Source organism: Platichthys flesus, chromosome 4, assembly GCF_949316205.1.
Source record: "Platichthys flesus chromosome 4, fPlaFle2.1, whole genome shotgun sequence".
Taxonomy (NCBI): Eukaryota; Metazoa; Chordata; class Actinopteri; order Pleuronectiformes; family Pleuronectidae; genus Platichthys; species Platichthys flesus.
Genome location: NC_084948.1, coordinates 19,133,905 through 19,149,453, shown reverse-complemented (window position 1 = coordinate 19,149,453; position 15,549 = coordinate 19,133,905). Strand labels below are relative to the sequence as shown.

Below are 15,549 nucleotides of genomic sequence, written 5' to 3'. Positions count from 1 at the left end.
CTCGGCGGTGCAAGGAGAGACAAGCACCAGCTCAGACTCAGTGGCGAGACGATACCCCCAATACCTCAGGAGATGAGAGGAGATAAACCGAGGGCTAGTGGATGAGAGGGAAAAACGAGGAGAGGACACAGGGAAGGGCAACAGGAGAGGGGGAGGTGGAGTGGCAGAAGAGGAATCGACAGAAACGATGAGGAGATTCATGAAAAAGCAAGAGAAGAATATTAAAAAGTCAATGGAGTCATTTAAAAATGTGAATTATCAGACATGGTGACTTAAGATTTTAAATTCTGAACCTGCAAAAATATGGACTCAACCTTCAAATCACCTTGAGACTTGACTCTAGACCTCTAGACTCTAGATTAATACATATTTAACAAGAATAAGACACTGCAGCCATGGTAGCAGCTCAATGAGGCTCTAAAGCCATTCTATATCCAAATGCTAGATCTTAGATTGACATTTTGGATAAATACAAATTTGACCTGATGATGGATAGAGGCAAAGTTAGGGGATAAAATAAAGTTAAATTATCCTGAGGAGGACATGAATATTTCAAGAAAACATTGACATGTCAATGCATCCAGTTGTTAAGGCATTTCATTCACAAGCACGATTGTTATTTACCTGATAGCCCCAAAGGAAAAACACAAGAGATCATCAATGTTATTATGATTCATCCTCTGAGAACCATGAATGTTTCTGCCAAGTTTTTGCCGACCCATAGATGTTGAGATATTTGACCAGACAAGTGTAAACTTCAACTCAGAGGTGGAGCCTGAAGGAAAAATGACGGCATTGCCAAAGTCAAAAAGATTCATCCACTGGAGAGCATGAATGCCTATACAAAGTTTCATCTGAATCTATAGAAGTTGTTGAGATATTTCAGGGTATAGACTGTATATAAAGATCGGAGGCATGATAGTTCTCAAAAAGTGGAGCCAAAGTGTCTTGATCGCCATCTGGTGGCTGGCTGCAGTATAGATCGAACCACACAAAAAAGTCAAAGATAGTTTCTGTCATTTTATGAAGTTCTTATCATACTGATATCTGTCCACATGGTCATTTATTTCTTGACTTGTCGAGTACATGTGTCAACAGCATATCGCTACTGCGGCTCCATCCCCTGCTCACTGTGCAGACTCTGGCTCCGAGATGGCGGCTTTCGTATCTCTTTATTTTAGCTTCATCTCTGGTTCACAAGAGGAGGTGGAGATGTGTTGTCCATCTTTTTACACTGGACTGACTGATGAGCCAGTGACTGACAAACCAACATCCTCATCTCCTGAGCCCTGTCTCTAGCAGCGCTAAAAATGCTAAAGTTATTGTATGTTTCTTTCACACTGATAAGCTTTGATTGTTTACAACTGGACATTTGTTGTGATTTCGGCTTTTGTATGGTTGCAACAAGTTTTTCTAAGAATTGGACTGGAAAGACTTCTTTCTCTGACGTAGAGATCCAAGTTTTCCATTTTTACTTGACATCGACACCCCCACCTCTCTAGTATTGTAGCACGGTCTCGGTCTTAAAGTGCCTAGAAATAATATATGTTGTGTTTTGGCACTGTATACATTAGATAATTAAGTGGAATTGAAAAGAATGACCCAGTTGTGTAGTAATCATAAAAAATGATTTATGGAGATCTGTTTTTGAAAACAGAAGTTGGGAAAGGTCTTTATCAAAAGATAAGTTCCCTCTGGTGTGGCTCAGTTGTGTGTGTGTGTGTTTGTGTGTGTCTGTGTGTGTGTGTGTGTGTGTCTGTGCGTGTGTATGTGTGCGTTTGTGTTTGTGTGTACTATGACTTGGCTTTTTTTCCGATCGATAAACCTGTTTGAAAACGATGATGTCACACACCCTAGAGGGTTAACATGAGCCCTCATTGTGCGGACTCATTATCCACCACACACACACACACACACACACACTCAAAATAGTACACACAAACCCACACCACGTATAAAGATGCTCGGTTGAGAAGGAAGAAATCCATAACACATACCATGCATGTATTCACGCACAGGCACAGACGCACAATGAGGTGTCCTCTCGCTCGGGAGATGAGGAACTTCACATCCTTTCAGTTTCAATGGGCCTCTTTTCCATCCTCACTGAGTTTATCACTGGAAAGGGCCATTGTAAGAGAAGCGCTGCTCCGGCTGCAGCCCGGTGCAGAGACGTGTGAGAGAGGTGAACTCGGACAAAGAGCTTCACGTCTGCACACAGAAAACGGGAGAGAGCTCCTGGAGATCGCCCAGCCATGAGAGATTTCAGTGGCAGGCTCATTCAATCCCGTACAACCATAATGTATAATGCATAGGCCTAAGAGATGCCAGTTCTCCAAAATTCTTTCCAGTGCAATCAACATGGTGCCCCCCCCGTACATGTAAATACAACAGCAGAGCAGGGCTGTTGTATTTACATACTTGGTCTTGGACCAACGAAGGAAAAATCTTTCATGAGTTCTGATCTGATTTAAAAAAAGACAACTCCTGTGGAATGAAACACTAAAGGCCTGCATTTGTTTCTTTTGTATCTTTACTGGCTCCGACAAGGAGGTGGTGTTTTCGTCACTGGCCATTTCCTTGTTTGTTTGTTTGTTTGTTTGTCAGCAGGATTACGCAAAAAACACCTGAACAGATTTCCACAAAACTTCGACGTAGGAGACATGATTTATTTCTGGTGTTAATGTGGACAAAGGGATTTCTTTTTTTAACCTTTATTAACTTTTCGCGATAGGGCATGTTTTCACCAATAATTTATGTTTCTCAATCAAAGAAATCTGACATATTTAGTGGACTTATATCTACGACTGTGTGGAATTTAGTGCAGCTTGACTCGATATATGGGACCGGTGGGCTGTAGCTTTTCAGATTTACTGTCCCTTGGTCTCTCACGCTTCCTTCCTCTCACCCACAGGGCTTGCTTTGGTCAGTGAGTTGTGATTTAAAAGAGAAAATATGAATACATTATATTAATCTGAGTCATGGATTGATTTCTGAGTACAATCTCTGGAATCAATCCATTAGCCCTGCAACATTTTACCATTGAAACATCTTTGGTCCCAATATTCACTTTAAAAAGTCCGTTACAAGTCGTATATACACAGTTTTTGATAGTTTTATTTTTGGGTTAGGGTTCTCAACTTTAAAAATACGTGATATTTTTGCCCACCCTGGCATTTACAAGGGGATCAAGGGTTTTTCAGAGAAATCGCTGAAACCACAGGGTTAGAGAATAGAAGCCTCACATCACAGTAGCTAAATAACCTGTGTTCAGAGATCGAAGGTTCTTTGAGAAACACCACAGAGTTTGTCCCAAAAACATTGTAAAGCTTCCATGCTGTGTAAGTCTGTGCCTTGTGTGCGTTTTTTAAGGAGTTGGCCACATCTGTCCTTGATGTTGAGTGTTTGGATTCAACACCTACACAGTCTTACTGAGCAGGACTTGGGACTCATTGTTCCCCCCTTTCACCAGAGGGGATTGGCCCTGATAGCTGAGCATTTTTACGCATTAACAGATTTCCTGTCCACATAAAACTGGATGCTGAGACGTCACAGAAGAGCGGAGGCCATGTGTTCGGCGACTCGGGGGAAAAAAACGAGGGGTTAGCATCTGCACCCTCTCTTGGGATTGTGGATGCATGTCCTTGAGTTGACTGCCCTTAGTCAGCCCTGCTATAACGTTATTTTAAACCTTCCTATGTCTTACACAACCCCCCCCCACACACACACACACACACATACACACACTTGTTTTTTTTCTATATGACACTAAGCCCATCAGCATTTCTATGTGATGTGTGTTCTGTCATGACCTTTCTCTCTCTCGCCCTCAGGAAACGCCGCCGCCGCCGCAGGAGGACGAGCCCTTGGATGCAATGTGGGGGTTTCGGTGGGAGGGGTCACAACTGAATGCCACAGCCTAGTCGCCTTCTGAGACTTGGACCCCCACCCCAGCCACCCCACCTCCTATTGGAGTGACTCAGCGGAATACAGTGCGGAGGCAGGGGGTCAAAAATCCCCCGCCACCGCCTTCAACTCAAAACATGTGGGAACGGGAACAACTTTATCCTATATATAACCTCCAGGTGTCTGTCTGGTGTGAGTGTGTGTGTGTGTGTGAGACCCAGGATCTGAGTCACCTGCAGCTGGGTGTTGGTAGACGTGTTATCTTATAGGGGGGAAATGAGGTCGTGCTTTTTTTGACAAAACACACTCACCCACCTCTGATGAGAACTTTCCCCCCGATAAAATCCGTCTGAGGGGGTTGTGTCAATTAGAACCGCGTAAAATGCAGAGAATTTCAAAACTTGAGAAACCAGGCGACAGGATGAAAAGCGTCAGTCGAATAAATTGAGCAATTACGGGAGGTCACTGGGAATCGAACCCGTCAGCGATATAATAAGACACAGCTTAATGCAGCAGAAAAAAACAGCTCTCTCCTTTGGAAGACCACAACGTCTAAATCAACACTCAACTAATACATCATTTCTCACAGAGAGCGGTGTGCCGGGGGTTGGTTATGTCCGGCAGCGTGGAGGAGCAGTGTTTCTGTAAGGTTAAGAGAGAGGCTGTAAGATTTGCAGTTTAATGTATGAAATGTTTCCTGGCAACAGTGTGTCCCCGATGCTGCTGAGTCAAATCACTTAGTGCTATTACCCATCAAACCTGTATTAATGAGAGCCGGTGTATTACGGCCTTAGATCATCACATGGGCGAGCTTATACAGTTATTCAGCGTAAAGTCAAAAGGCTCCGCTCAGCACAAACCTCCCAACTCATCATATTTATGAAGAGCAAAGAGAGAGAGAGAGCGGTTCCCAGGAGACAGAGGATGGATCTTTTTTGGTAGGGGGGGGGGGGGGGGGGGGGGGGGCCTTCAAGTGCAGTTTTTGACTCTTTCTTCTCGAAGGATTCTGATTCATCTGCAAGCCAAAAACAACACAGTGCCGGGTGAACTGCGCATGAAGCTAACAAGCGCGCTCTTTCTTCCAAACATGTTTGCTAGGAGTGAACACATCCATGCAAACATGTTGAGTCCCACAGCCTTTTGTGAAACGTCCTTCCCTTCTCGCCGTCCGTTTGTCCGGTCCCGCTCGGCCACATTTTGTCCCTGGAATGCTCGAATCTGAAGAGGGGGGGAAAAAAAGGCTTGAAACTTCACAAAGACGGCCACACAAACAAACTAAAAAAGATAAATATAGTCACGCATGCTCTCAACGCACACGCACAATCCCGTACACTTAAAGGCCTCCGAGCCAACTGAGCGATAAGATTAGAGGAAGTACGTGGGTGTGAAATAGCTGCGGTGTGGGACTTTCTGGATTCACACAATCTGCGCTGACTGCAGCCCCCTGCTTTTTATTAGAGCTCGAGCTGATGGGAATACACAGGCGCGGATGACACCCACGCACGTATCCTGCAAAAACTGGGGCCTGAAAGCAGCATTTACACTCAGATTGAACAAGCACCGATTCTCCAGCAGTCTGCACATTCACACACAGCCCCCAGCTTCTCTCACACACGCTCCGGGACTATCTCCATGTCATGGTGTGGACACTGAGCGCTGCTGGGATACTGTACGCCGGATGGCCGGAGGGGCCGAGGTGGTGTCTCGAGGCCGTAACCCTGAGGTTGTGACTCCTGCTCCGGTGCAAACAAAGCGAAACCGAGAACCATCAGTGGGTCCATTAACAAAGCCCGCGGCCCAACAGTACTCTCTTTGTTCCATAATTAATGCAAACGTAATAATCGTGACATTGACCGTTGGGCGGTCCGTACATCAGCGGCACTGACAGATGAAAATGAACACTGCCATTCATCATTGCACAGGACTAATGGACCCCATAAGACGTGAATTATTAAGCACAACACAAGAGACCTTTGTGCCGGATTAATGGAAGCATACTGCACACGACATCTACAACAATGATATACTGTAGTTGGTGTGTTATCACTTTAACTGTCAGGAGGCTACAACTTCTTATTATTGGGTTAAGTGCGTAAAGTTGCCTTTGTGTTGCGTTAACAGATCCGTTGTGTATAAACTTCTCACTGTTTAACCAGATTCTAGATCTAAGTATCGAGGTCTCTGTGCCGCAAAGACTCACAACTTCCCTTTCTGTAAGTATACAGTGTACTATAAGAAAAGGGGGAGGGGGGTGGGGATGCTGCTCTTTTGTTTCCTTGGGATGGAGTTGGTTTCCAATTAGTTGGCTGTGTTTTCCTGAAAGCTGCTCCCGCATGGACGGACAGCATGGAGGGTGGTGGTGGTGGTGGGGCAGCAGAGAGAGATTTTATTCAATCAATCCATCTCAAACAAGAACAGCACTTTGTGGTGTATTTCAGGGGGAAGAGGAGAAACGGAGGCAGGATGTGGTGGATTAGAAACAGACTTCAGACAGAGAGTTAATATTGCTTTTATAAATATATCGTTGTTGAATCCTTGTGATCGGTGAAAATATGATGTTCTTTCATTTAGTCTTTCCATTTCTTTGGGGAGAATAAAGTTCTTTATTTTATTATATAATACCTAAGCTCTTACGGGTTAGTAATTCATAAGAGAGGGGGGGTCAACCTTTACTGAAAGGTGATATTGTGGTAATTCTCTTGTGTGCGGGCTTTGTGGAGACTGGAAGCTGGGAACAAAAATAGCAGTTGTTCTCTACACATGTCAATAAGAGCAGCAGAATCGCAGAAGTGCTGGGAAGGTCCTGGCAGCACTGGACTGAAAAAGGGTTTGTGAGCTCGACACTCAGAGCCCGAGGTCCTGCAGGTTATTGATTGTGTGTTTAGTTATTTGGTTTGAGAAGGGGGCCCTGCGATCATGTTTCCCTAATAGGGTTGGATGACAGAAAGAAATACGATGCTGCATAAATTAGTGTGCACGAAGCTACCCCTCTGCTGAGTTTTACGTCATAATGCGCCAGAAATTAGATTTGGAGAATTGTGCATTAGGCCTGGTTGAGGACACAAAGGGATGCACATGGGCAATTAGTGACATGAAGACGTTGGGGGATTCGCTACAGGATTTACACCACGAAGACTGTAGAACATGCATCTCATCCCCAACATCCCCTTTATTCATAATATCATAAGTCCTATTTACAGAGGAAAAGAAGTGTTTATCCATTCGGGTCCAATCAGGAAATGTGGCTCTTAAAAGTGACCCTGGTTAATCTATCTGCCACAGCAGACATCTATTTATACAATAACTGATTCTTTGCAATACAACAAAGGAATCTGAAGGATGGAATCAATCAATTATTTGGCAGAGAGGCGGTGGACTAGTGGCAGAAACTTGGACGATGGGCAGAAAAGGTCTCTGGTTCGTCTCTGGTTCGACTCCACGGAGACAAAACAAAAAGACGAACCTGGATTGATCTGTCCAAAAATTCCAAGAGGATTCTCCCTACCCTGTCTAGTACCCCTGAGCAAGGCACCTTACTCCCCCAACATTTGCTCCCCGGGCGTCGTACATGGTCGCTCACGGCTCTGTGTGTCCTGCACTAGATGGGTTAAAAGCAGAGGTAAAATTTCCCTACAATTGCATGTCTGTGCATGTGTTTGGGATGAATAAATGTATATTAATCTTAATCTTAATTTTCAGTACTGTGCTATCTGTCGTTCTTTGATCTCATCCAGAGAGACATCTTTAGTGTGAATTAACACGTCGGGGCGAGGAGACAACTGGAGATTCAGTTTTACTGTGACGTTTGTCAGCGATGCAGACACACGGTTCTCCGGGACGGTGCTCGACTAATGGGAATCCCGACACTCTTCTAATGGCGCCCATTACGAGCCGCACTGCAGGAACGAATTCATTTTTTATGAGAGGGGTAGATCTCTTGGCGCCTTCCATCGGGGGCATTCACCCTTATTTATTGGTTCTGTCTGGCAGTGAGTACATGCAGGATTCAGTTTGGAGAACGGTTCGGCCTTTTGGGGGCGATGATCATCGAGTGCAAGGTGTTGGATTAACTCCCACAGAGATGATTTGGTTTTATAGATCAACACTTTTCTGAATTAAATTTACATTTTCAGAAAAGTTAAACATTTAACACTATGCCAGAGTTTCTTCCTCAAAACAGAGTTAAAGTAACACTTAGGGATTAGACAAATAACACAGCTGTGTAATAAATATTTGTTGACTATTCTTGGTTGTAGGCTAGGAAAGTGTCATGCAAAAAAAAAATGACTACTACACAGCGTTTCTTGGTATGTGGATCTTTAGAGAACGAGAACAGCATCACTGTCACAGGAGCAGACAGTTCTCTGATATAACATGGAAACATTTTAAACACCTTGGCGAAAATAAAGTAAACTTGCACCCCCCTTTTCATGGAATTGGAGAAAGTCAAATCATCCAACTACACATACTTCTGTTGTTGGCTGTACTTCACCTTCACCAGCATTTTACTGTGAAAGTTTGACCGATTGAGTAAACTTTTTAAGAAAGAGCAATAAGAACAATGTCAGTGTCACACAAACAACCGGACAAGTGAAACAGCAGGTTTTTAGTGGCCTCTGGAAGTTCAACAGCAGTGAAGGAAAAAAAGAAAGCGTTTGCTGTGGCAGTAACAGTTACAAAAACAACAACATAAAGGCAGATGATCCGCGCAACCAGCATCCTCCTCCTCCTCCTCCTCCTCCTCCTCCTCCTCCTCCTCCTCCTCCTCCTCCTCTTGCAGGTAAGGACAGGCCTTGAGGTGAGGCCTTTGCAGTTTCCCTCCAATAGTTACTTCCTTATTTACTTCCTAGTTTCATAAAAATGAATCTTTATAGTCTCAGACGTTAAGTGCATCACAGTCAAATAGTGCTCCACGTAAAATACATCTGTCCCCTTCTAAACAATGATTGTTCAATCGTCATTGAACAGTTTGTTTGACCTGATGCTGTGTGACACACTCCTCTCCACAGGGAGGCGCCCTCATGACTTTTACTCTTTCGTATTTAAAAGTAGAAAGGCGGGGTCAGTCCGAGGCGGGACACAATCTGATTGGCTGAACAGAACCAGGTGATGGGGAGTGAGGGCGGGGCGTGACTTGAATGTGTATTTTGAAAAAAACATCAGATGACACAGTATGACTAAGTATTAAGGCTACATTGAAGAAGAAGAAAAGACATTTCTAGAATAAAGTCGTAAATTTACGAGAATAAAGTCGTAATTTTGAACTTTGAGAATTTTCATTTTGTGCGAAATGACACTTGTGCCAAACTAGAGGTGGGTGAAGTTTTGAGTCCACAAAACACTTTTTGAGCATCAGGGATAAACAGAGTTGCAGCCAAATCCCATAAACAGAAGCTCCAGAAGTGTTTTGTGGACGCAAACACTTCACCCGCCCCTTCATCAGCATCGTGGTGAGATAATGAGTGAATTTTCGTTTTTGGGTGAACCATCCCATTAAAACTAAAGCTCTTCTTTATACCTTTCACCCTCTTGGTGGAAGGGCTACTCTCCCATTATGCCCCCATTGCTGTTGACTGGCATTTTTTGTCGCTTTATGCAGTGGAAGCATTTATTGTTTGCTTTGTCGTGAAAAAGTGCCGATAAAACAGTCCCCAATAAAGAGGGAATCCATTAAATTAAAGAACACCATAATGTGATGGATTAGATTGGAGGAATAATAAACTTGTGAAGTACTTGGAAGTACTCGAGTAAACGCAGGTTACTCAGTTACTCTCCACCACTGGGTGTCACCCCCTCCTCCCACCTGTACATGAATCGGAACTGACACCAGCACAGACCATGGGGCTCTGCAGCACACCGCACACCCATCAGAGGAGAGGCTGTTGATGTGCAGCAGGACGGAGCTGGGTCAACGTGACAATGTCAACTGCTGGAGACCAGATGTGTGGCTGGCTTTCAGGACATGCTGAGAAACTGATGCTAATGATGGGAGATTATTCATGAATCTCATCATTGCTCCATCCCATCATCATCCCATCAGCCCACAGACAGGTCCTCACCGGGGGGAGCACCTGCCGTCCCGCTCCGCGCTGCAGCGTCTGGGTGAGAGCGCATGATTAGTGCACATCTGGAGAGGAAGGCAGACCTGTGGGCTTCACGCACACACACACACAAACACCCTTATCGGACTTTAACAACATCACACGCACGGGGGAGACCTAACGCCCGTGACTTTCCATCCCTGGAGATCCAGACATGATGCCCAGTTTCCCGGGCGGCGGCGGGACAACGCGCGGGGCCACGGGCACCCTCCTGTCGGCGTGTCTGGTCTCCGCCTGTCAGGCGCTCCGGAGCTGCGGGGAGGTCCAGTGCGGCGACGGCCAGCAGTGCTGCCCGCCCATCGTGGCCGGGAACGGCAGCGCCAGCTCCGCGGTGCGCTGCTGCAAGCTCCCCATCCACATCTTCTTCGACAACGTGGGCTGGTTCACGCGGAAGCTGTCGGGCATCCTGATCCTGCTCCTGCTCTTCGCCATGGGCTACTTCATCCAGCGGATCATCTGCCCGCGGCCCCGCCGGCACCCGCACAACGACCGCAGCGAGGAGCCCTCCCTCTTCCACGGGCACGCGTCAGCCTCGGCGTCCCAGGACTCCCTGCTGGACCGGTACCCCGAGTACAGTCTGGGGGACTTCACCTCCCCCAGCCTGCCGGCCTACGACGAGGTCAAATACTTGCCCACGTATGAGGAGAGCATGCAGGAGATGCACAGGGACCGGTCGGATGATAACTTGCTGGCGGAACATGAGAGGAGCGGCCGGGGGAGAGTGAGAGCGGCGGGGCCGAGGGCTGGAGAGCCGAGGCGGGATGTCCTGGAGGTGTCAGGACCGCAGCACAGCCCAAGGACATCACGGAACTCAGTGTGACGGAGAACCAGACAATATAGTATTCTTATTTTAATACCACCAGGGTGATCATCCTGCTGAGATACAAACTCAAGTGCAATTATAATCCTGAATGTCCAGAATAAAGGAGGAGGCTGAGAAAAATGTGCGTGTTCTGTAAGATTATAGGGGATTACGCTCCTTTTGTATGCAAATGACCGCTTGGGTTGAAGTGATGGAGATTATAAAATAAGCGAAGGCGCCTGGAATCGAAGCCCTTTGTGTTTGGGGACAGCTAATTTGGCTCCGGTACAATCGCATTAAGTTTTGCTTCAGCACCCCGATTTTAAGTGGCACCGTGAAACAGTTTTTCTTCTGTCAGATTCTCCTCCTTTCTTACTCTAAATATTCCGCTGAGCTCCGGAGACCTGCTATTCTTTATTTATTCTTTATTGAATTTGCATCCAAAAGGAAGAAGATTTTGGATTTTTTTCTCTTACTCAGTAACCTCAGTAACCCCTGATGTGGTGCTGAAAGTGGGGGAAGGAATGAATATCAATTTGAATACTTGGTCAGTCGATTAATTTATACATTATCAGCATGGGAGTGTAATATTCTGGAGAAATTACGCATACATGCTCATGTTGGCTCCACCTAAGACAATGCTTAGACATTATTTGGCCAATAAAAGGCACAGAACAGTGATTATGTCCATATAAATGTTCCTAAAAAACACTGCTTAAGAATATAAGCAAATATGTACATTTCAGAAGCTGGATCGAGTACATTTTTGGCAGTTTTTCTTTAAAAACTAAACCAATCAATTATCAAAATAGCTGCCACGTAATCTTTTGTCAATCAACTGAACATGTTTGAGCTGTGTAACTTTATTTACCTCTTTAAATAATGCACAAGAGGGTGCCTATATCGCCCAGTGACACCGAGTCCTGTTTCCACTATTGTTGAAAGCAAATCTGTTATAGCGACATAATACCAGACAGCTTTTCAGAGCTTTCGCAATAACTGACATTTCCATTTCTGTCAGAATATACACAAGAAGATGCTTCCTGAGCTTTGCTCCTGACTCTAAAAGTCTGAGTGAGGTTGTGGTGGTGGCCTGTGTAATCCAATACTGCCAGAACACGATGGCAGAGCCGACGGTCAACACTGATGGCCTTCCTTTCCACAGGGACATTTGTGGGTGGGTGGAGTTTGCACTTAAAAGCATTAAATCCATGATTAAAACCCACTGATGGGTGGTTGGAGTGTGACCCCAGGATGCAAAAAGCCATGAGTGGGGAGCTTCTTAAAAAAACGAGGGGTGTGATTGTTTGGTTTCGTGATCAGTGCAGTTCATAGTGAATCGGCTCCAATATCTAAACTGTAAAAGTGAGTCTGAGGGGAAAACGTAGTAGTTGACATTTCCCAGAATATAATAAGATATCATAAAGCTGGGACATCCCGTGGCTGAAGGGAGAGGACGCTGGTGTGTTGAGAGAGAGAGAGAGAGAGAGAGAGAGAGAGAGAGAGAGAGAGAGAGAGAGAGAGAGAGAGAGAGAGAGAGAGAGAGAGAGAGAGAGAGAGAGAGAGAGAGTCGCACAACGATGGACACAAATACAGTGCACACACGTACACACGCAGCAAAAAATGGATTTGGTGTGAGCAACGTCTGAATCTGCATCAATAATCCAGTTATTATATTACTCACTGGACGGATCAGCTATATAAAAAGCTCCAATCAATGAGTTTGAATCCTCCTCATAAATTCTGCATTATATCTGGGGAATTGAATTTATGGAGGAAGCTGCCTTGTATGGCCAGAACCTTTAATATATGAAACTTTGCAAGTCATCGAATGTGTGTAAACAGATCTGGGGTTTAATAAAAGTGAAACGTCTGTTTTGTATTTCCTAGCTTCAAAAACATTGAATATTTACAGTCTAGAAATCGAAAAGGTGACTTTTCTATTCTTTATTTTTACCGATAAGTCACAAAAGGCTGTCTGGTGTAAAGAGTGGAATGTAGTAAGAATACACAGAATGGGTTAAATAAACACTAAACCCGTCCAATACATTGTTTTTCATTAGTAATATAGGTTTATTCACATGACTAAATTTGGTTTAGTACAGGCTGTGATGTTCAAGAGGGAGCCCGAGGACAACACAAATATTATTGCTCATTTTCCACTGCGTGTGGCCCCTCTCAGAGGAAATGCATGCGCAACCCGACTCCTCGCTGATAAGTCTTAGCATAGATTAATGATGTATGGTCTGGAGGACCATGGTTTATCACACTGTGAGTATAGGCTAAGAGAGAAAGGGGATGAATAAAAGAAAGAGGAAGAAGTGGCTTAAAGTGCAGGAAAAACAACAACAGCATGAGAGACTGAACCCATCGACAGGTTTTCCTACATCTACTGTTTACTTTCAGCCCCGGTGTCCACTCACATTTTTTTCAGGATTATTTTGATCACGTTCTACCGCATCATCGTGATATGGTCGAGGACACAGCCGCTGTCAGAGAGGGAAATAAAACCATGAAAGAGGGCATGTGTTTCGTGGAGGATCTATGCACACCACTGCTGATCACTGCAGTACGACTTCAGAGGATAATGTCACTCTGGACTAGGGAAGATGGAGGGAGCGGGAGTGCAACGTTGTAATGAAACCAGGCGGGGGGACACAGCCTTTTTCCCTCTCCCCTGCCAGGAGCCTCATCCTTCATTTCCAAACCAAAAACTAAAGAAGAGCTGAGTGGCATGGGGCTGAAAGGTGTTGTCTCAAAAGTGAAGAGGTCCTGGCACAGAAGTAAGATAATGCTCTGACCTCTCCAACTGTAATAAATCAGTTTTCAAAGGTAGATGCCAACATCAGTTTTAGAAGATTCCTCCAACCAAGGAGTCCTCCCTGCTAACCAGGTTCATCACCCTATTTTGTGGTATTCGTACAACCATCTGTGCTTTGGAATATCGTCGGCCCCACAACACTTTCAGAAATACTAATTCTGGAGGCGCCTGGGAGGAGTTCGGTGTAAGATGGACGACCGGGTCAGATCATTGAGACATTATGGGGAAATCTCTACCTCACCGGGTCGAGTAAACATGCGCAGAGAGACCTGCTGAGAAAGTCAAAGATGTGGGCCTGGGTACTGAATGATCCAGGGCTGAAACACTACAGTCTCTGACCAGTTGCACAGACGAGACAATGAGGAGTGGAAGTCAGTAGCGTATGTGTCAAGAGGAACTGCTGGTCTCCACATGGGCCTGTGAGAGGTTCCTCATCGGGACCAGTCTCTGGTCCCAATGCTTGGCTCGAGGAACGTGGATGAGCTGCCTCCACGTATACAATCCCTTTATACGCGACTAATGAGATTTTCCTACACCACATCCCACGTGGCGGGCAAAGAGATCGCAACTGCAGATGTGCTGTGCAGGGCCCCTGTAAACAGCACAACAGAGGGTCTTCAGGAGGAGATCGACCTGGACGCTGGCTCATAGAACTTGGAACACACCGAGACAATGATGTCATACTGCAGCAGCTGAAGTGGAAATGTGCAGTATGGCCAGAAAAATATTAATTTGAAGAGTGTTCCAAACCGTGGGATCACAGTTCAAGATGCTCTGTTAGGTTTTGGCAGCAGAGAAGTGAGCGGACATTTTGACTGAGGTGAATTGGGATCGCAACAGCATCGCCAACTGAGGTGGCCGGGTCCGAGAAGACAACAGGAAACAAATACCCATGGAGTTCCCGTCAAGGCCCTGGTCTACTGTGGGAGCAAAGCCGTTTCAGATGGGAGACAAACTGTACTTAGTCATCACGGACTATTTCCTGAGATTCTTTGAAGTAACCAGACTACTTCTGATGACCCACATCACCAGAAGTTGGGATCAAACACAGCAAATCTATCTTTGCACATCGCAGGATTCTTGAGGGGGTGTACTCAGACGGCCGACCACCCATTGGGTCTGAGTCATTCCAAAAGTTTGCTCATGATTGGAGATCCAGACATGTGACCTCCAGTCCACACTTTCCACTGAGCAACGGGAAGGTGGGGCGGGCTGTAAGGTCATCGAAAATCTTCTCAAGATGTCCACTGATCCTCATCTGGGCCTCTAGGCCTCTATGTTGCTGCTCCTCTGGCTGATGGACATGGTCCCATTCAACTACTTATGGGGAAGATTTGAACAACAGTCCCTGGCAAGATACAGAGCACAAGACATGTGACGGTCATGTCTGGCTCAGAGAAATGCACCAGAGAGGTACATTGGTGTCTTCAGTGGACATGTCCAGATCATACATTGTCGAGATGCCCAGAGGCAACCTGCAAAGTTACAGATTCCACCTCTCACCAACGTCTGTAGCACCACAAAGCCCGGGGGACTTTCCTGAAACATCACAGAAGAACACAGCTCTACGTGCAACTGATACACACACACGCTAAAGGAAAGACAAAATATAAAGAAAGGAAAGACAGGAAGAAAAACAGGTTGTTACTCTTATATCTGTAAATGTTTGCTGATGTTTACTTTTGTTGATGTTTACGGGAAAGTGTTTACAGAAGCATAGGGGAAGAAAACGTTTCATGGCCGTCCTATGCATACGCTTATGAGTAAGTGGAAGGGGGAAGCCATGCATTCCTATTGAGGCGGATGATTTGTTTGTTGACAGGAGGCTATCTGCTAATAGCTTAGTATGTTACTTGACCTGTTAACTGCTACAGCAAAGAGTAGTGCTTTGCATTACTTATTTATGCACGTTGACAGGA

General features: G+C 45.4%; 1 protein-coding gene across 1 annotated transcript; it reads left to right on the top strand.

Annotated features, from left to right (window-relative positions):
* Positions 1 to 10,034: 10,034 nt before the first annotated feature.
* On the top strand, positions 10,035 to 10,932 carry LOC133952276 (uncharacterized membrane protein C3orf80 homolog). Its single transcript, XM_062386651.1, has one exon. The coding sequence runs from the start codon at positions 10,162 to 10,164 to the stop codon at positions 10,825 to 10,827; it is 666 nt and encodes a 221-aa protein (XP_062242635.1). The 5' UTR covers positions 10,035 to 10,161; the 3' UTR covers positions 10,828 to 10,932.
* The last annotated feature ends 4,617 nt before the right edge of the window (positions 10,933 to 15,549 follow it).